This window comes from Elgaria multicarinata, chromosome 1 (assembly GCF_023053635.1).
Source record: "Elgaria multicarinata webbii isolate HBS135686 ecotype San Diego chromosome 1, rElgMul1.1.pri, whole genome shotgun sequence".
NCBI classification, from domain to species: Eukaryota; Metazoa; Chordata; class Lepidosauria; order Squamata; family Anguidae; genus Elgaria; species Elgaria multicarinata.
The window spans coordinates 115,052,169-115,073,233 of NC_086171.1; the positions used below are offsets into that span (position 1 = coordinate 115,052,169).

The 21,065-nt window shown below is 42.9% G+C and overlaps 1 protein-coding gene across 1 annotated transcript in view; it reads left to right on the forward strand.

Moving 5' to 3' along the window:
• Positions 1-20,445, forward strand: part of CRB1 (crumbs cell polarity complex component 1) — a 144,554-nt gene extending 124,109 nt beyond the window's left edge. The window contains 1 exon segment of the mRNA XM_063117332.1: positions 20,210-20,445. Coding sequence (XP_062973402.1) covers positions 20,210-20,425 — 216 coding nt within the window. The 3' untranslated portion in view covers positions 20,426-20,445.
• The last annotated feature ends 620 nt before the right edge of the window (positions 20,446-21,065 follow it).

The window sequence follows — 21,065 nt, forward strand, 5'->3', positions numbered from 1 at the left end:
TCCAAATTGGGTGGGAAGAGGCAACCAAATAGCAAATGCATTTGGATTGGAGCTGGAGGTTAGGAGCGACTCTACAACAGACCCTTTGGGGGAGTGCAGCACCCACACAACTGGGAGAGGTGATATTCTACAAGTCCCCATTCCCACCATACACTACCAATCAAAATCTAGGGGCATGTCTACACCATACAGTGTAGAGGGAGGGAGGTGGGATGATCCCGGACTTACCTGCTTCTGGGATCATCCCAGGGTGTCTACACGCGGAGCGTGACATCCTGGGAGGAAGAGGATGACATGCCCGCTACTTTGTTTTTTGTTTTTTAATCGAAAAAGAGCACAGGAATGCTCCATCGTAAAAGTGAGCTAAAAACAAAAACAAAAAAACTCCCACTTCCTCTACCCCACCCCTGATGGGCACCAAGCTCCTGAGGAGTTCTGTGCCCTGCCCCATGCCCAGTTCCCGGCTCCTCATGGTTACTCACGAGGAGCTGGGATGAAACCGGGACAGCAGGCCACACGTCCCGTGGCCTCGGGATCATTCTGAGACCACGGGAAAAGTTGGGATTAAAGGGTAGGGCAATATCCTGGGGAAAGGGAGGGATGATTCCTCCCTGCTCCCGGGATCCCCTGTGCATCATGTGGACGCACAAGGATGATCCCGGGATATCACCCCATCTAGACATGCCCTAATTGGTTTTCTAAACATCCACATGGACGGCACCTCCAAGTCGGTGTCCATGCAAAAAAGAAGCAAACGAACCTGCTCTGAAAGTGCGGCCTAGAGAAATGGTCCATGGCACACATTAAAGTTATTCTAGGCACCTTTCCTCCTTGCTCTTATCTAATATGCCCTTAGCAAGAGGTCAGATGAAATGATACCTTGGCAAGGTTTGCCAGTTTGTATTCTTCCATCCTTTTTTTTTTTTTTTTTTTGGCATGCCAACAAACAGCACCATCCAGATGGCTATACACATGCACATCATCATCATCATCATCATCATTATAGAAAGCACAAATGATCAGTGCAGAAATCAACACCACTGAATTCGGAACATCTTTTTTTAAACAAAAAACGAAAAACCCTATAGCATCAGAGTTGGGGATTATTCACTGAATTAGCCTTTCGGAGACGGCTTAATATATTCATTAACTGCAAGTGTTAGTTATGTGAACACAGGCTAATGACACTTAAATTACGATAATAAATGCCTGTTGCCTCATGAATAATTTATTTCGCATTTGCATAGTTATCCTTATGCAGTTATTCCTGAGTAATTATCATACGGACTAAAAAGGTGTCAAGGACTGAATAGCTACGTTTCCTTTTGTGTGCTCCTCCTGTCCCTCCCACATCTTTCGTTCTTGATCCTACAGGTATCTGGCATCCCTGAACTTTCCCCATTGAAACAACAGCAGCACAGCTCCCATTATGATGGTGTGAAAAATAAACCAAATGAAAAAGGTGTTCTCTGGTCCTCAGTTCAACAACGCACCACTAACTTATTGAGGGGTTTTAAAACAACTGCAGTTGGACTGGGGGTATTTATTCATAGACTGTGGGTGGACTTGTCTGCGACCTGTTTGCTCTAGTCCTGGGGCAGTATTTTAGATTTCATCAGAGAAGAGGGGATGGGAGCAAGATTCAATAATTTCCAGCAGCACTTGTGGAAAAAAAATTGCAGGCAAGTCTGATAAGAAGAGCATCTACTACGTTTAAGGGATGATGATGATGATGATGATGATGATGATGATGATGATGATGATGACGACGACAAATGTTTTATGCTGCTTTATGTTAGTCTCCAAAAGGGTTTCCAGATGAAGCTTTTATGGCAAAATCACCCAGCCTCATTCACAGAATTTTATAAGTGTGTGTGTATGTGTGTGTGTTTGTGTGTGTGTCCAAGCAGTGCCATCTTCAACTCATACCATCCCCCTTACGTTTTCACAGTGCTGCTTCTGTCTTTTCTCTTACCACAGAAAAACTGTTAAGAAAGACAATACTTTCTCATTGGTAATGCTAGCAGTCTTCCACATGGAAACACCAAAACTATAAGGGACTTCCCACATCAGTTTTCTGTTATTTCATTTCTTAATATTATAATAATTCAGAAGAAACATGCATAACTCTTATCCCAATAATTTTAAATAAATGGCTATTGATCATGAAATAGGGTACTCTTCTCAGTGTAGATAAATACTGGTCTAGAAGGACCAAAGGATTAACTCTGCATGAAGCAGTTCCACACACGACTTCCTACTATTTTGGGAGGGAGCATAGATCGCTAGGGCCAGATCTTGTGTCAAATCATTACGATGCCATCATGGAAACACTACATCCCACATGTGCATTTATACCTCGTATGACACACAATGACATTTGTTGCAAGTTTTTGGATAATGTGGAATAAGAAGCAGGGAATAACACCATGAGAACAGTATAGGGAAGTTGTCATGTGCCCCAACAGTTATCAGTGCATTTCAATACCACTATAAAATAGTAGTGTAGATCTAGCCTAGCAAAGCATCTCCTTTGCATGGCATCTCCAGGTAAAAGGCTCAGATAGTTGATTTAAAGTACCTTTGCCTGAGACATTGGAGATCCACTATCTGTCAGACCACACAATACTGGGTTAGATGGACAAATAGAGCCAAAATACACGTTACATTAATTGCGTACCATGCTCCTCCCCTACCTGCACACAGATATCCTAATCCAAATCAGAGTAGCACATGCTTACTCTAGAACAAAACAAAAGATAAGCCTCAGCTACACGCTATGTGATTAGCATGATGTGTCATGGCACGTTCCCTTGAATTCATCACTTGCAGTGATGTCATGCGTGTTCAATGCAACTTGTAGTTACTCGCGTCGATGGTCTATGCTCTTTAAGTGGCACTCCTGCTTTACTCTATTTCTTGGAAAGAAAGAAACCAAAGGACAACCATATGTATTTTAATCAGTGACTCAGTTGATTATTAGTTGAAATGTATTTAAATTTAATGTCATCAAAAATCTCAGCATAGATTATTTCTTGAGATTATTGAAAGACGTTTGGAAGAAGGTGAGGGATATTACTTCTGTTACTGTGAGGACAGAGGGAGCAGCAGGCCGGTAAAAGGTTATGTGGGATAAAGAAACATGAAGGTTTCTTACAACCAGGTGAAATAGCTAACACCACTCAACACATGATGAGTTGTCTCCACAAGTAACCCTGACAGTCAAATTTGAAATCCACACCCTGGAATAACCAGCCCAATGGAGAAGTTAATGATTTGGACTAGAACGGTAATATGAACAACCGCAAAACCAGCTTTCTTATCATTGTCCATATTAAACAACAACAACAAACCCTAACAAGAAGAAAGAGAGACTCAAGAAGGGAGAGTCTCAGTTTGTACCAAGGATAAACATTTTAGAGTGCTTGCCAGAGTAGGGTTATTTTTGTGTAATATCCTTTTGGACATCTATTGTTCGGTTGTAATCTCCATTCTTGCCTTAATTAGGCGCACTGGAAGATTCATGCAGAAAGGATTTGCCAAAGTGTCTCAGTGTGTAAAAATGAGTATTGTAAAAATAATAAGGTTAAACAATGTGTCACCAATCTGGAAAAAAGAAAAGCAAAGCAAAGCAAGAGATACTGCCACATGCTTCAAGGATAAACCATTGGATATTCAGCATGAGCAGTAAATAGAAGCTTAAAAAAAGCAGGTCAGACATACTATATTAGCATAGCGCTGTCTAAATGAAGGAATCACCTGTTAACGATATTCACGGAGAAATACAGATTATATTAATACCATTCCCTCTAGGATTTCACAGATAAGAATTGGTGCATTTGTGTTCCTATAACAGCTGTATTCTTCCTACCCAAAGCATCAGTGACTGTATTCAGACATCATGACAGCGGCTTGCATGCTTATACTCTCCCCTCAGCCATGAGGAAACATTTGAAAGCTTTATTGATTGATTGATTGATTCATTCATTCATTCATTATATATTACATTTATATCCCACTTTCTTTGTGACGGGACCAAAGTCACCCAGTGAGCTTCTATGGCCAAGTGGGGACTAGAACCCAAATCTCCTGACTTCCAGTCCAACACTCTAGCCACTGCACCACACTGGCCCTGTTCAGAAGACACCTTAAACCACAGCTTTAACCATGGTGAATAAGGCAGAAAACCTTATTGTGTTGACTATACCCGACTAACTGTAATAAAACTTAACTATGGTTTGTTTTTGACCAACCAACTTCAAACTATGGATTGTGAACCTAGTTTGTTTCAAATAAACCATAGTTAAGAAACAGAAGCTTCCTATCTTCCCCTCACAGCTGCAATGGAGAGGGGAAGGGAAGTCCACAAGAGCCTGGGAAGAGCCAGATGTTGAGAAAACTTTTCAGGCCTAGGGTCGCATTCCTTGTGGTTTTCCTTCAAGAGCTGCATGCCAGAGGTGGGCAATCGCCCGACAGATCACCCAACACACAATGTGTCCCCCAACCTGAAAAAGTTTGGACAAAGCAAAGGAGGGCGCCAAATGGCACACCAGGAAGCTGCTCTCCTAGAGCGGCTTCCTGGCGCACTGTTCCAAAGCCACCACCCCGGCCACCCCCCAACCCCAGCGTCCTGGCTTCGAAGCCAGTGCCCGGCCAGAAGCCGCTCCTGGCTTCATAGCCAGGACGCTGGGGTTGGGGGGCAGCGGCTTCAGAATGGCGCGTCTGGAAGCCACTTCCAGGCGTGCCACTTCAAAGCCTCCGCCCCGCCCCCCAACCCCAGCGTCCTGGTTTCGAAGCCAGGAGCAGGCGTGAGGGGCGGGGCGGAGGCTTCAGTACGGCGCACCTGCCTAGGGCGCAAAATAGTCTGGCACCGGCCCTGAGTGTGAACTGCAATGTATTTTAAAAGCAGCCCCAATAATGTTCCTGAAAGGCACACAAAGCATTTTAGGGAAGGGTTCATTCAAGAATTTGATTAACAGTCAACTCAATTGCAGTCTGTGCTGGCTTTTATGGCAATTGTGACAAAGTACTGTGTGGTGTTAATTGTCTTTCTTTGACACTGATTTAATCCAGCGTGAATAATGCTTTGGATTCCCAGTGTAGGGAAATTCGCACAGGACTAACAAGTCCTGTAGTTAAAGGCAGTACCTGTGCTAAAGCAGGTCAAGGATTGGTATTGTTGGGCATCTGCTAAGACCCTTTAGCCGGCCTACTGCTGAACCCCAGATCTCCCTGTTTCTTCTCTCCCTTCTTGCTGTTGCTGCCTGTTCACCTGCCCCTTCCAAGTGTGTGGGCATTTGTCAAGAGCAAGGAGAAGGACCAACAGCCTCCACTCACCTCGCCTGCTCCTTCTGGTGTGGAGTGAGCCCAGAGGGACAGGCCAAGTGATTAGACAGTAGCGACAATGGCAAGGAGATGAGCCCACTCAGTGCATTTTATCCCAGGACCCCACTATCTCAGCTCTGTTTTTTCCCCACTCCTAGTTTTTGCCTTACCAGGAATAACGCTGGGAAGGAACCTATTCCAGATTGTATTCATGCTGATGCTTTAATCAAGGGAAGCAGAATTAAATACTCTTTACTGCCAAACTTGTCTTGTTTAGCTCATCTGAAAGTTCCCAGGAGCCAATCTGAAGCAGTGCCACTTACTAGAAGGGCAGGGCATATCTGATGGAATGGAGTCAAGCCAGGCTATGCAGGATCACCAGGCTTTGTCAGGGCACCAGACAGCTCTGTGCTGGCTAGAACTCACTCAAGAAGAACTGCTGTCTCAGCAACATGCAGAGGCTTTTTGGGACTTTATCAAGGCCAGATTATCAAGGCATGCTTTTAATTTCATGCCCTCTGAGGAGCTGCCTGTCTATTAAAGGGCTATTGCCTGATTCTGCAGCCTCTGGCTCCCCAGCATGGGGGTTGTGAAGTCTGCATGGGGACGGGGCTCTGAGTCTAAAGAGTCTGGTAATGCCACCACCCCCCATCCTGGAAATTCTTGGAGTAGCATACAATGACTCACTGAGAAAAAGAAAATGTGTAAAGCACTTGGACAAAACACTAGCAGATCATCCAATGAAGTGCAGTCAGCAATTCCAAAGGCAGATGACCCATCACATCCAAAGCCCTGCTGGGCTCATGCTAGTACAGTGGAAGGGAGGGGAATTTGTTTTTTCACTTCCTGTTTTGTTTCTTTTGGACTTTGTCTGCCAGCTCCAGAGCTGGCATAATTTTTTTCCAATGTTGGGAGCTGGGATGACTTTGGATCCTGTGCATCCAAAGCTCCCCCTGATCTGACCATCATGCCCCCATTCAACCGCCTTTTTATCTTTCCTAATATCTTTGACATTGGCAAGATAAGGGCTGCAGACATTTCCACCAAAGCTGGGAGGTGTTTTCCAAGTTCTTACATCCCCCTTGAAGGGGGAGATCTAAGTGATCCTACCCATCCACCCTGGACACCCTCCCAGGGACCATAGGATTGTCTAGGATTGTAAACTACTACTACTACTACTAATTATTATTATTATTATTATTATTATTATTATTATTATTATTATTATTATTTCTTCAAAATATTGGCACAGTGATAAAGCAATCAATCAAAAAGGTATTAGCAGCATGAGACAGAGACATTTGTTTTTAGTTGTGTGTATTTAGTGTGTTATATTGTATGATTTTAACTGTACGCCACCCTGAGATCCTAGTGATACAGGGCGGGATACAAATGTTTTAAATTAAATAAATAAAATAATAAATAATAGACCAGTAAGCTTCTCTTGATCTCCCCTCCCTGCCCAGTAAAACTTTCAGTTCCTCAAATGGGTCCTGACTTTCCTGCACAGACCTCGTTCAGAACACTTTCAGTGTGCAGTTCTAATGACGAAGATCCCGAATATTTGTTGATTAAAATGTTGCAAAAGAGACAAGAAACTCCAAGGGGACACACCCAGCATCCCATGCAATGTGGGCGTTACATTTTTTAAACGTCGTTTGACTTCCAGTGTAATTTGGGCGGTTGGAGTCCCTCTCAGGAAGGCTCTTGTTTGTATTTGCGCTGAAGCAAATTTTGCCTTGTGTGAAACAAAATCCACAAGGGAACGTCCAAAGGAAGCGGATGCAGAACCTCCCCTGCTTCTGCTCAGAGAGAGAGAGAGAGAGGGAAAAAATGAAAGCACAGACTCCTAGTTAAAAAGGAAGAGGGCTCCATTGGTTTGGGGGCAATTACAGATAATGAGATGGATGGGAACAGATCATTTCAATGACTTGGAATATTTTAGCTGAAATCAAATCCCTCAGGTTTCGCTCCCCTCCCCCACCGCCTCTACGCAACATTCCCACCGGAATATGAAGCGGAGGCACCAGGAGAAGCCGATGGGGATCTTCTAAGCTTTATTTACATTAGAAAGGATTATTCACTGGGGAGTGCAAGCTGCACATGGAAAAAAAATTGTATACAGCACAGTCCTTCTGTAAGACCACGTTTTCTGAATCTACGAACCTGATCTCAGGTTAAAGAATGACTCCAGTTCACATACCGCTCAGACACAATGCCCGCTATAAGTACATCTTGCGAAGAAATTAAACATATAATCCTTCTTGACATTCGAAGGAAGCAAGGACTGAGGAAGAGATTTCAATTGCCATTAAAATACCCATACTGAGGGGAAGAAAACAGGTGCTTTGAAAAGAGCCTTTGACGCTTAAAGGTTTGCCAGGGCCAGATCTACACCAAGCAGGATATGACACTTTGAAAACGGTTTGAAAACTGTATCTGTAATGTGTCCCGGACCCCCAACAGTTGTCACTACTGTTATAAACCATTTTAAAGCAGTAGTGTAGATCCTGCCCTGGTCCACAAAGATTAAATTGGTCCAATTCTTTGTTGTTGTTTTTAAATGTGTTTTAATTTATTTGTTTTTATACTGTTTTGATTTCCAAACCAGATCTTTTTGCTAGCTGCCTTGAGCACCACTTCTTTGGCAGAAAGGCAGGATACAAAGAAAAGAAAAGGACCGCCTCATGCTTTACGAAGCAGAGGAGTGCTCTGAACATCCAACGCTCTGCCAGCAAAAGCCTGGCAGAGCAGAAGGAGCGTTGGAGGCGAACTTTGCCACTCCAACCTCCTTTTTATTTCTTTTCTCTTTAGATGCGCATCTAGTGGAATCACAGGGAAGAGGACAGGAACCGGCACATTCTCAGTGTCTTCCCTCACCGGCCCCTTCGCCAGGGAAGTTTCTGAGCTGCAGTTCTATTAAGGCACAATCCTATGCATGTTTCGACAGAAAAAAAAAGTCCTAGAACTCCCAGCATTCCCCAGCCAGCTATGCTGGGAGTTGTAGGTCTTCCCCCCGCCCCTTTTATTTTCTTGGTCTAAACATTCATAGAATTGTGCCCTTAATTAATCTTAAGCATGTGCTTTGTTTTTTAAAAGTAAACTGCTATAGTCAGTTACACAAAGAAGATGAACCGATGTGTAATTGGGATAAATGGAGAGGCTGCACATATCAGGTATGCCACCATGAAACCGCCTCCGCTTTCAACAGCCAGGCACATGCCAGCTCCACTTCAACCATCTGGGAAGCCCCTGCAGGCCAGATAGGGGCCCCAGGTGTGCCAGGTATAGTTCAACCCCCCTGTTAAAGATTATCCCACAAAGCATGCCAAAACAACAACACCGCCATGACTGAACAATCATCAGATCCAGGAGGCTCAGATTTCTGCCTCTAGTGTTGAATCAGATTCAGGCTAAATGATCCAGCCAGTGATAACATGTTTGGCAACATCAACAAAGAGAACACAAGATTCCTAAAACACACACCATAATTTCCATGTTTCCTCAGAGCCAAACTGAGTCAAGTTTGCTCTACTATCCCTCAGGCCCATATCAGCCTTCTTCCAAGGAACGACTCCCAGGAATAATCCACACAGAGTCTTGCTGACATGAGTCACAATTATCAACTTCTCAGAAAGCAGCAACGTAGTAGGGAGTCGTGTGTTGTACACAAGGCCAACAGGCCAGCGGCTTTTCACTATGTTTAGAGTTGGAGGCAGACGATGGCTGCAATGAGAGTGTTGCACCCACACGGAAGAGCTGTTGGCTTGATATCTTGCTGTCTGACAGCATGAAATATCAGAAGAGCTATTTTGCTAATCTCTGATTCTTGCTAATAGTAGGTAGCGGATCAGGATTGTTTTGAAGAATCTTGGCACCAAGTGGAAAGGGCAGTTTTCTGAGCTATTTTGTGAAACGACTTGCAGTGTGTGTGTGTATGTTTTTGTGTGTGTGTGCATGCCCGCTTGTGCTTATCCAAGAACCAATGAATTGGAAAGACTGAGAAGGGAAATGTGTGTGGTATATTGGATGCCCAAAAAGATGACATTTGTCTCTGCTAATAACACATTGATCCAATGGCTTTGGGGGAACTACCTGGGGTGCATACTTAAAAACTACTTAATGCCTGTTTGAGTTTAGTCTTGTCATCTATCTATCTATCCTATTTCCATGTTATAGGACTGGTTCAGACATACATATTATGGTTTAGTAAGTTGACATATACTCATCCCCATCCGTCATTGCCATTCAGGATTAATTAACCATAGTTTCCTGTTAATGTCCAAAATGAGAAATTAGCAGAATTGTAATACACCAGAGCCAGGTCTATACCAAGCAGGATATAACACTTTGAAAGCAGTTTTAAAATGGCATATGGAATGTGTCAATGGGCCCCAACAGTTGTCAGTGCACTTCAATACCATTATAAAGCAGCAGTGTAGATCCTGCCCAGGATCTTAAACCAACTTCAAATTGTGGTTTAAGATCCAGGTTTAAACTAATCCTGGTAAACTGCAGTTTCCCAGTTTGGATGTAACAGGGACCAATGAATTAATCCGGGAACTATTGAAGCATGGCACATGGAGAAGGTAAGAGAGATGGGGCAGCACAAAGACAGAGCACATAAGCACAAGGCTAATGCATATCTCTGCTTAATAAATCAAAATATATACATCTGAAGTGGAGCATAGAATGAGTTTTATATGTTTTATAAATGTACAGTAAGAGAGATACCTGCCATTAAAGTTTCACCAACAACTCTGTCTAAACTCTATGCAGCATTTTCAGAATGCTGGAGGGGCTGCCGTGGGAAAGCGGGGTACAGGGGAGTCTACTGCTGCCAGCACAGTTGATCCAGATTAAATCTGGACCAACCCCATAAAATTTAAGCCAGTAGGTTCACATTGATAAAGCCCCACTCTAAGTCAGCATCAAAAATCTCTCCTGAATAGAAAAAAAAATGAATATATATATTTAACGGACAAAAGAGATTTGTGATTTTTTTCTATACGAAGCTGTTAATCTGCTGCATCTCCTTTTGGCTTTGTCATAGAATTGAGATCTGAGCTCTACACAAAGAGCTTTCCTGCTTTTCCACTACATAACCTCTAAGTGGCACTGTGCTACAGTAGAATAAAACAAATACACAGGAAGTTCTTTCACTTTCAGGAATAATACCTCATTCATTCCCCCGCTTAAATTTTTTTGGAAAATGCTCTTAAAAAACAGAACTGAAACTGGGGAATCACAAGGTCATCTAAAGAATCCATGAACAACCATAACGAATCACAAGGGAACAATAAATGCCTCATGTAGGAAAGCTTTTGGAGAGATGGACCTCCCGTTCAAGGAGGTTACATAATCATGGTGTCACCACCAACAGGGCTTAGCCTTTGTTCTAAGAGGCATGGCTACTGCTCCCTGTCAAACCAAGCCTAATAAGGCTGCAATCCTAAACCAATTTACCTGGGAGTAAGCCCCACTGAACTCAATGGAGATTAGTTCTGAGTAGACATGTGTAAGATTGTCAAACTAAGGGTTACATCCAATAGGTTATATCCAATGTTATTCTAACTTTAATCCCATTCATTTCAATGGGTCTACTCTAAGTAGGACCAACACTGAATGCAGCTCTATGAGAGCTGCAGTGTGCCACAAGACTTGTTCACACATTTGAAACATTTTTTTTTTAAAAAAAAATTCCCACAGTCAACAAATACTAGCCGCAATCCACGAATCTTCTTTCTCTTACAAAGACCAGCTCCTCAAACTGATCCAGGTTATCACAAGATGCACTATCTGCTAGGAAACCATACCCCAAACTCTGCTGGCATGGTTTGGATAGGGAGTGAACCATTGCCATTAAAGTTCACTATATGCTCTCTTAGATTGTCACAATAGTCCCTTTCAATTTTAACTCCTGAGCAGCTACCTCAATAACTGTTTCCATTTGGTACACAAATGAACCAGGCTCTCAATTTTAAAAAAGCATTAAATTAGACTGGAGATAGATCATTGTTTTTCAAAGAGTCAATGTGGCTTGAAAAAGAATAACTGGGTTTGGCATTTATACTCATCCCACTTTTACTTTCAGTGAACAGATTTTCGAATTCCAATGAAAATGAAACTCAAAATTATTATTTAACCACTTCACATACATTCTCCCAGTAATCTTTCTAACCACCCTATAATGTAGATAAGTAGTACTGAGCCCATGTTTAGCCTCCGGGTGGGGTGGGGGGCAACGCTGAGAAGACAGTGGCATCCTGAAAGCCATGATGTGAATGCATGGGTGGCTGAGGTGATATTTGAGCCAGTAACCCTCTGGCTCTTAGTTCACAGCTTTAACCAGGATGCTACATCAGCCTCTCTACAATTCTGTCTAGGGATACTCAAAAGTCCAGGCAAATTTGTGACATCCGTAAAATGGTCATCCTGGTAGGGTTACAGAGTAACAGTGGAAGCTGATGGCTCCAATGTCAGTGGGATGGTGAATGCACTCTGGGTTTCAGTCACAGGTGTAAAGGACTTATCCAAGGTGATGAACTAGGTCCAGCACTTTGGATAGCTCCTTTAGCATGAAACCCAAAGCAGATTTACCACCCCATGACATCAGTGCCGCCAGGAACCATTGCAGAAGATTATGATTATTATATTTATTACACTGATATCAAACCTTCCTGCAAGAGCTCAAGCCAGTGGTGCCATTATGGTTGGACTCTGGGGCAGAGGACTAGGCCTCCAAAGACCAGAATGAGCAGGAGGGGGTCCCCAAAGGCAGCAAGGCTGGATTACCACATGTTGAAGTAAGTGAAGCAATACACATTGCCATTTAAAGAGCAAGGGGTGTAAGAAGTCACACACACACACACTCACACACACACACACACACACACACACACACCATTAAGACCATTAAGTCCAGATACAAGAATTATATAACTGCACCACCAGTTAGGTACACCCACCCACCCCGGCCACTGCCATTTTATCTTCACAACATTCGTCTGAAAGGTAGTGGTAGGCCCCACGTTACCGAGTGAGTTTCATTGCTGAGTGGGCAGTTTTGCATAGGACACATCACTGACTTCACCATTAAAAAAAAATGAAAACAAAGAATCTAGAGTGAACAGATACCCTGCCTGTGTTGTACTACGCTTCCATAAAACAGTCCTTTCTGTGACACAAGTGGGTGAAACACCATGGCAAAAGGTCACTCAGAAATATTGGATAGGCGTTTTATTGATATAGATCACGTCAGTATTGGGGCCGTCCTCCAAGGAGACCAGAACCAAATGCAACAAGCCCGTCAAGCAGGGCAACGCCAAGAAAGAGTGAATGGCCCGAACGCATTCAAGGAGCACCACGGCTGAGTGGGAATACAAACCCAGGTCACATTGATGCAGGTCTGAAAGCAAGTGTGTATGCAATCCCCACCCCAAGCTAAAATTCTAGCTAAAAGGAAATAAATAAATAAATAAAACTAAAATAAAATTATTTTAGATACCTTTGTTTTTTGCCTGAGAAAGAACCTCCACATCATTTAGCAAAAATGTTTAGGGAGGCATGGAACCCCCCTGCAGAATTTGCATAAGACGCATCCAAGCTCTTTAGGCTTCCTTCCAAATTCACCAGATGTTTCATTGAGAGTCGGGAGGAACCCTCACATTCACTTCCCAATTTGTTTTAAGGGAAGGTTGGGGGCAACTCTGTCTAGCACTCAATCCATTTCTGATGGAGCTGTTCCCAGAGCTAACTGCAGGGCTGCTCCAATGAAGGTGGAAAACGTGCAGCAACAAGTCAGGCTATTATGAGGTCTGTATTGCCATGTTATCAAGTAACATCAAGCATTTAGGCTTGATCCAAAGCCCTCTGAAGGCCTCCTGTAATTTGAGGAGTATTTGGCTTGAGCCCATATTGCTTACCATCTGGCACCTCGGCAGTGCTGTAGTCTCAGAAGACGGGATATGCCTACAGTTATCACGCGCCCCATTGTGAACACCAAGCCCCCGCTGGTGAACAATTACTCATGTAATTGGTGGCTGCAGCTGAAATGAGATCTACAAGCCATGGGAGGAAGTTACCATCTGGCTGCTTGTGGCGCACAATATGAAGCAGCAGAGGCACAAGGAGATATGCCCATTGTGCTTGTATTGTCCTACATCTTCCTTCGAGTAGCTCAGAGCAGCTCCTAAACAGTTTCCCATCCAGACACTGATGGGAGACAAGTTTAGCGTCAAGTAACTAATAGCATCATGATGGAGGGCTCATAGCTCTGTGATAGCACATATGTGGGTTCAGTCTCCAGCAGATCCAGTTAAAGACGATGCAGGCTGGGAAAGGCCTCTGCCCCAAACCTTGTAGAACTGTTGCCAGTTACACCAGACTGGGTGCCTTCCAGATGTTTTGGTCTTCAACTCCATCAGCTCCGGTCCGTGTGGCTAATTGTCAGGAATGCTGGAAGTGGTGATCCATTACATCTGGAGGGCACCATGTTGGATGAAATGCAAGGCCAGAATAGACAAGCCCATAGTCTGATGGAGCCCACCTGGCCCCCTCCAGGGGTTTCCCCTCATTTCTTTCCATTGACCTTGTTGACTGGGGCTTATATACACACAAAAAAAGTCTGGATATTTATTTTTATGTCATTTACATCCTACATTTAACACCAGTTCTCAAAAGCAGTTTACAGTTCTAACCTATAGCAATACAAATGCACTAAAATATATCAAATTGAGATACAACAGTCATGCAACATGGTCTTTTAAAAAAAACACACAAAAAACAACAACCCCAGAAGAATCTATTATTAAATGCCTTCTAGCATAAAATGGTTTTCAGCAAGTGCCTAAAAATAGGGGGAGAGGGATTTTGTTGGATATCCCTTAGGAGGGAGTTCTATAGCTGCAGCGCCACCCCTGAGAAGGCCCTGTCCCTGCTACTCACCAATTGGAGCAGGGTCCACTATGCCAATCTAAAGGATTGGGCAGGCTCATATGGGTGAAAATGACCTTGTCCTAAGCTATGTAGGGCTTAATACCAGTACTTTCAATTGAACCAGGAAAAAAAATAGGCAAGGCAACCAATAGCTTTGGTGTAGGACTAGTGTGATATGTTCTAACCTCCTTGATCCTATGATGTTGTTTTCGCAGACTTCTGTAATGATGGCAGTGTCCAAAATGTCTATAAAGTCAGCTGCATGTGCAGCACATTACAACAATCAAGTTTTGATGTAACTAGAACATGTGAACCTGAGGGCAAATATGTTTTATCCAGGTACAGTCACAGCTGGCAAGTTGATGCCAGCAACAGATGCTCCAAGCCACAGATATTATCTGCACATTCAGACACAATGGCAGGTTCAAAACTGTACTTGATTCTTCAGTGGGAGTCAAACCCCATCTAGGGGTAGGATAAATTAAGGTACAAGACAAATGAATCCCAGCTAGGGTAGGGCAAATGTTTATTTGACTGACACCAACATCTCTTTGCTTAGCAAGTCTGTTTTGTTTCAAAAATATATGGCTCAGTGTTTCACTTTCCAGTTCAGGGATCAGCTCACATTCATCCGCTACATTTCTGGATGCTGTCCTGGGCATAAATGCGATTGGTAGATCCTGCTGCCTTGGGTCAGGCAAACCAACCAACCAACCACCTTAAAATAAACACCTCATTTCTTAGATAATTAATTTATATTAATTGTTTAGTTGTCACTTATCCAAGCAATAGTTGATCCTCATGGGACTAGACCAACAACGAACCTTCTGGCAGTATTAAAGTCAGTCAACGGCTAGCAAGGCAACTTGCATAGTAGCCCATGGCATTACCGTAAGAGCCAGGCAGCTGGTATGGTAGCGCCTGACCGCTGCTGTTTTACAGCTAACTAGAGCAGTGACAGACTTTGTATTTCTGGGCGCAAAGATTACTGCAGACGCTGACTGCAGCCAGGAAATCAGAAGACGTTTACTTCTTGGGAGGAGAGCAATGACAAATCTTGATAAAATAGTTAAGAGCAGAGACACCACACTGACAACAAAGGTCCGCAGAGTTAAAGCAATGGTATTCCCCGTAGTAACCTATGGCTGCGAGAGCTGGACCATAAGGAAGGCTGAGCGAAGGAAGATAGATGCTTTTGAACTGTGGTGTCGGAGGAAAATTCTGAGAGTGCCTTGGACTGCAAGAAGATCAAACCAGTCCACACTCCAGGAAATAAAGCCAGACTGCTCACTTGAGGGAATGGTATTAAAGGCAAAACTGAAGTACTTTGGCCATGTAATGAGAAGACAGGATACCCTGGAGAAGAGGCTGATGCTAGGGAAAGTGGAAGGCAAAAGGAAGAGGGGCTGACCAAGGGCAAGATGGATGGATGATATTCTGGAGGTGACAGACTTGACCTTGGGGGAGCTAGGGGTGGCAACGGCTGACAGAAAGCTCTGGCGTGGGCTGGTCCATGAAGTCACGAAGTCGGAAGCAACCGAACAAATAAACAACAACAAAGAGCATCCAAGTGCAATGAGAAAGGGCATCCGGGGGGCGGGGGGAGATCTCTGTGAGAAAGCATCCGAGAATGAAGAATTACAAAGGATGACTCCAGCAAACCGTGCATAATCCCTTTTTAAATAAAAGGGCCATACTGTGTAAACCGGCTGGAAGCATGGCATGTAATCCCAGAAGGGTCAGGCTGGCTAAGTGACTCAGTGATCGAGGAAGGCGACTCACAGTTTGGACTTCCTAGTATCTAAACTGGCCAACCAGCCTGTATTTTACTAGAATGCCTGTTAAAGCCAGGTCCTGTCAGGGAACCAGGAATTTCAAACATCTGGAAGATTACTAAGTATGTATGGCTCAAAAACAGAGCCATACAATTGTTAACAGGAACTGGCTGGTACGGACATAGTGTGCCAGTGCTTTGCGATCTGCACTGGGTGCCAGTCCATTTCCAGACCAGGACTGGTATTAATCTTCTAAGCCCTAAACACAACAGAGGCTGGTGGCTCTGATTTTGGTGGGGCTTTAAATCCATTCTGGATTTCAGTCAGAAAAAGCTAGAACTCTGAAGGAGCTATCCAAGATGCTGAATCACAACCCCAAAAGAGGCTCAGCACCTTGAATAGGTCCTTTAGAGGTCTGACTGAAACCCAGAATGGACTGAAACCCACCAAAATCGAAGCCACCAGCCTCCACCACTTAAAGGTCTTAGTACGAGGCTTCTTGAGTGTTCATCTCTTTCCATTCATGACAGGCTGGACTCTTAAGATCATTTTGACAGGGCCTCCTCCTCTAGGTATCCATGTGAGGTGGGGTGCAGGGACTATTAAGGAGAGGGCCTTTTCAGTGGTGGACTTCCATGGTGAAATGCCATCCCCAAAGTGGCCCACCTGGCACCTACATTGTAATCATTTTGGTGACAGGTGAAGACTTTTTTATTCACCAGGATTTTTAGTCCTTGGGTTTTTTAAAACAAACAAACAAACAAACACTGAGTTAATGTTTTTTAGATCTCACCTGGCTGCTGGATTTTATTCTGTCATGAGAAGGTTTCAAAATCATCTTACTTTAGGAATCAAGAAATGATCCCTTATCCTTAGCAAAATGCAGCCATGTATCATGGGCTGCCATGCATTCAACACTTCTCTTTTTAAAAAGTAAGCTTTGGATTAGGATTTCATTGTTGTTGTTATCCTACTGCTTCAGTTTTAAAGAAGCTGATTCCACTCCTTTGATAATATTTCAAAGTACCTTCTTTGTTTAGTAAAAGCAATGATTATTTCTCATTTTTAAGAGTACAAATTCTACATTTGGTCTTTGTTTTGGAATAAGTTTGACTTCCTTCAGTGAGGCTGCAGGTCAAGAAGGACCATTTCTGTAACAAACATATTCATATCACATATTTCAAGGATATTTGTACCCACATAAGAGGAGGGCCCATAGCAGCTCAGTGGTAGAACACACATTTTGCATATGGAAGGACCCAGGTTCAATCCACTTAAGGATATCAAAGTAGCAGGTTGTGGGAAAGTACTCTGCCTGAGACCCTAGTCTATACACACACACACACACACACACACTATCCTGCTCAGCCTGGGTCAGACTCAACATAAGGGTAAGCAAATGGGCAAATATAATGGCAAGTCAGTAAAAGGTCAAGCACAAACATATCAGTCCAAATGGAAAATTCCAAGAGAAAGGTGTGACACATGGCCAAGGGAAACAGTCCAATAGAAACTCAGTCAAGAAAGCCGAGTCAAGCAGGGGTAGAGGTCAGCAGCATGGAGAGCACTCAGAAAGCAAGGTCAGTGACACAAGGCACTGGGACTGATCATAAGATGTCATTTCCATCAGCTTTCAAGTTCCAACTGAAAGGTGATATAGCCAGAGATGCCAGAGCCCCACCCAAGCCTCAGCTGCAGTCCATCTAAGGCCCTCTGACAAAAGTCCTACTTGTGAGGAGAGCCTTGCTCATTAGGAGGCCTTTACTCTTGAGGTGCACTACTTCTCATAGGAGTCCTATTGGCCTATCCCCTGAGATGATGACATTCTTGGGGGTTTCTCTGCCCTGTCTGAAAAGCAAGAGTTCCCCTCCTCTTGTGGGGATGAACCCATGACCACCTCACCTGAGGGCCCAGGCTCTCCAGAATCTCCTGCTATTCCTCAATGTTGTCTGTCTATGGGTGTAGTAGCTCCTCCTCTAAGGAAGATTCTTCCAGCAGAGAAATGGTCATGGTGCAAGTCAGATTCAGGGGATTCTGTCCAAGCAGGTGTCTGGTTTCCCAGAAAGCAAAAAACAGAGTAGCGCCATGAAGAGTTCTGAGTGATGAAAGCCAGATAAGCTTGTCTGTATGTTGCTCCAACAACCAGCAGATTATGACTGAGCCTTAAGTATGGTTTTAGTTTCCTTCTATTAGCCCTACCTCCTTATTCATGGAGGCTGTTTCAGCAGCTTCAGACTATGACAACATGGAAGTGGCTACAATATGGTGGCTGCATTTATGGCAAGATTCCTCAGAATCTGAGGACAGGAATGAGGCCTCCTCTAGACAAATGGGAGCAGGTCCCTGAGGCCTTATTGGAGAGCTACAACCAAAGGAGGTGGGACCCGCATTACAGCCTCTCTCTAATCTGTTAATTCAGGAGCCATGTCCTCTGAGAATGACACCATGCCAGAGTGACATGTGCCATTGTTCTAAATTTAGGTGAGACTGTTACTTAAAGGTGGTTAGATTGCTGTAGAAAAATAATTAATTTGTTTTCTAACTATAATCATAATTCATTTCATTATCTCAGGCAGAGGGCAATTATAAAGACAGAGGGAAATCATAATCCCTGCCAATCATGAATTCCCTAAAGTGATGCCTTGAGACAAGTTTACATTTCTTCTATTTTACATGAATTTAAAAATAATAATAATGAAAACACCCTTCAAGGACTGTTTAATGTTTCTCCTGTGATGCTGCCATTCTCTTACAAGGGAAAGTGAATGTTATTCTACTGTTCATTCCTATAGATGTTAAGCCTAAATAATACTGAGGTTTTACTCAAAGCATATATGGAAGAATCAATGTCACAAAGATAGTTTCACATAGGTAGTCAAGTTCAGTTTCTTAATCTTCAGGAAGTGGTGATAGTTGATTTTGTTTTTTGAGATTTTGACCTCTTGGGTTCTTTTGTTTGTTTTTAAACATTTGGGATTTGAAAGCTCTGCCCCAAGCACACGTTCCATCTCTGACGGTTCAATTGTCACTAGTAATACAAATCAAAGAACCCAAAGCAAAATCTGGTCTGATGATCAAAACCCTCCCAGGGTGATGCTGTCCACAATGGCCATGTTTTCCCGTGGCACTTCTTGTCATTTCTGTGGTTTCTGATACAGATAGGACTAGAGAAAGACCATATTAAAATAGTTTCCCTGTCTCTTAAAATTCTAGTTTCCACCCCTCACCACAGCTAATTGGAAGAGAGAGACGTTTGGGAAATGTTTTTAATTTTACTGGTTATATCGGTGATGATGCCATGAACATTTTCCAGTGTTGTTAGATAAATTGTGGGTTAAAAATATATAATAGATCCATCCATCCTGTATCTGTTTACACACACACACACACACACACACGTGAATATGCTTACATTGGACAAAACTTGGAAGTCGTTTGCCCAAATGGGAAGTGTATCTGGGGCTGGGCATTCCATTGAAATGAAATGGAAAACTCATATCCATGTGGACCTCTGGTTGGCAGAGATATTTGAAGTTATTTCTTTCATTAATCATAAATAGTAACCACTTTCAAGTTCCAAATGGCCTTATCACAACTATTATCTTTGGGCTGAACAGGCCTTGAAGTTCATGTTAATAAAATTAATATCTGTAACCAAATCTTTAAGTGTGACTACTAAGCAGCATCTTTCTTTCTTTCTTTCTTTCTTTCTTTCTTTCTTTCTTTCTTTCTTTCTAATATGTGATTTGGAAAAATATGACTTTTTCATTGTACAAAGCATTCTGACTATATGTCATCCAAACAGCCAGAATATATATTACAGTAAAATATATAATACAGTAAAATAATATATATATATATATATATATATATATATATATATATATATTGTATTGATGAATATATATATATATATATTATATTGATGAATTATATATTTACTGAATATATAATACAGTAAAATAGTAGAATATATATTACAGTAAAAATTCCTCAGCAGATACTTTGAGCTGTAGACCATACCTTTCAAACATTGACAATGAATGTCAATTCTTGGTGGGTGTAGCTTTAAATATACACTGTTTGTGTAAGATGGTTTCCTTCCATGGTTATTCCTGTGAATGTTCCTCCTTTGATGCCAATCACATCATGCCTTCTTTCCATCCTTCCAGTTGACAAGTGACCTGGCCTCCAATATATTCACCTCCATTGGCTCCATAACACTGGCCTTGTTACTGATCTTCCTTCTGGCAGGCACAGTTTCTGTAGTGACTGCCAACAAGCGGGCGACCCAAGGGACTTATAGCCCCAGCCGCCAGGAGAAAGAGGGATCCAGAGTTGAAATGTGGGACATAGTGCAACCTCCGCCCATGGAAAGGCTGATATAGCAAGGACCGTTGCTGTACCGCTTACTTGGAAACATCCCGCAGGAATAGTTGTTCTGGATAACTTGGAAGGATCTATCCATACACCCATGATGACATCTGCCATTTAACTCCGAAAACTTGGCCAATATCCAAAGCACCATGTCCAGTGTTCCCTGTGTGCATGGGGGCTCTTCAACTTTTCCTTTCTACTCTCCATCTCCTGAAATTCAGAGGAAACCCTCCCTCCACACACAAGGGCTGTGGGGTGTGACTGTGTGTCAGCACAGAAACACTTTGTGAGCCTGTACAGACGTGCCTGGATCTCATTTCGAAAAAGCGTTAATGGCCTAAGAGAATGTGTGCCACCTCTCACTTTCTGGAACTTCCTATTTATTGCACTGGAAATTGTAAATTTAGTATAGTCAGCTGTAGACTATTAAGACTGCAATGACTCCTTGGATAGGTGTTAAGTGCCTACATTTAAAGTACAATTGAAGCCACAGATTTTTATTTTTATTTTAATTATAATTCCCCCCCTTTTGGCTGCCATTGCAGTGTTCACCACCATTACAGAAGATAAAGCAGAACACTCACATAAGACTAGGTATTCTGTCTGCCATTCAATCATTGCCATGCATCTCAAGAGATTTTAGAAGTAGAC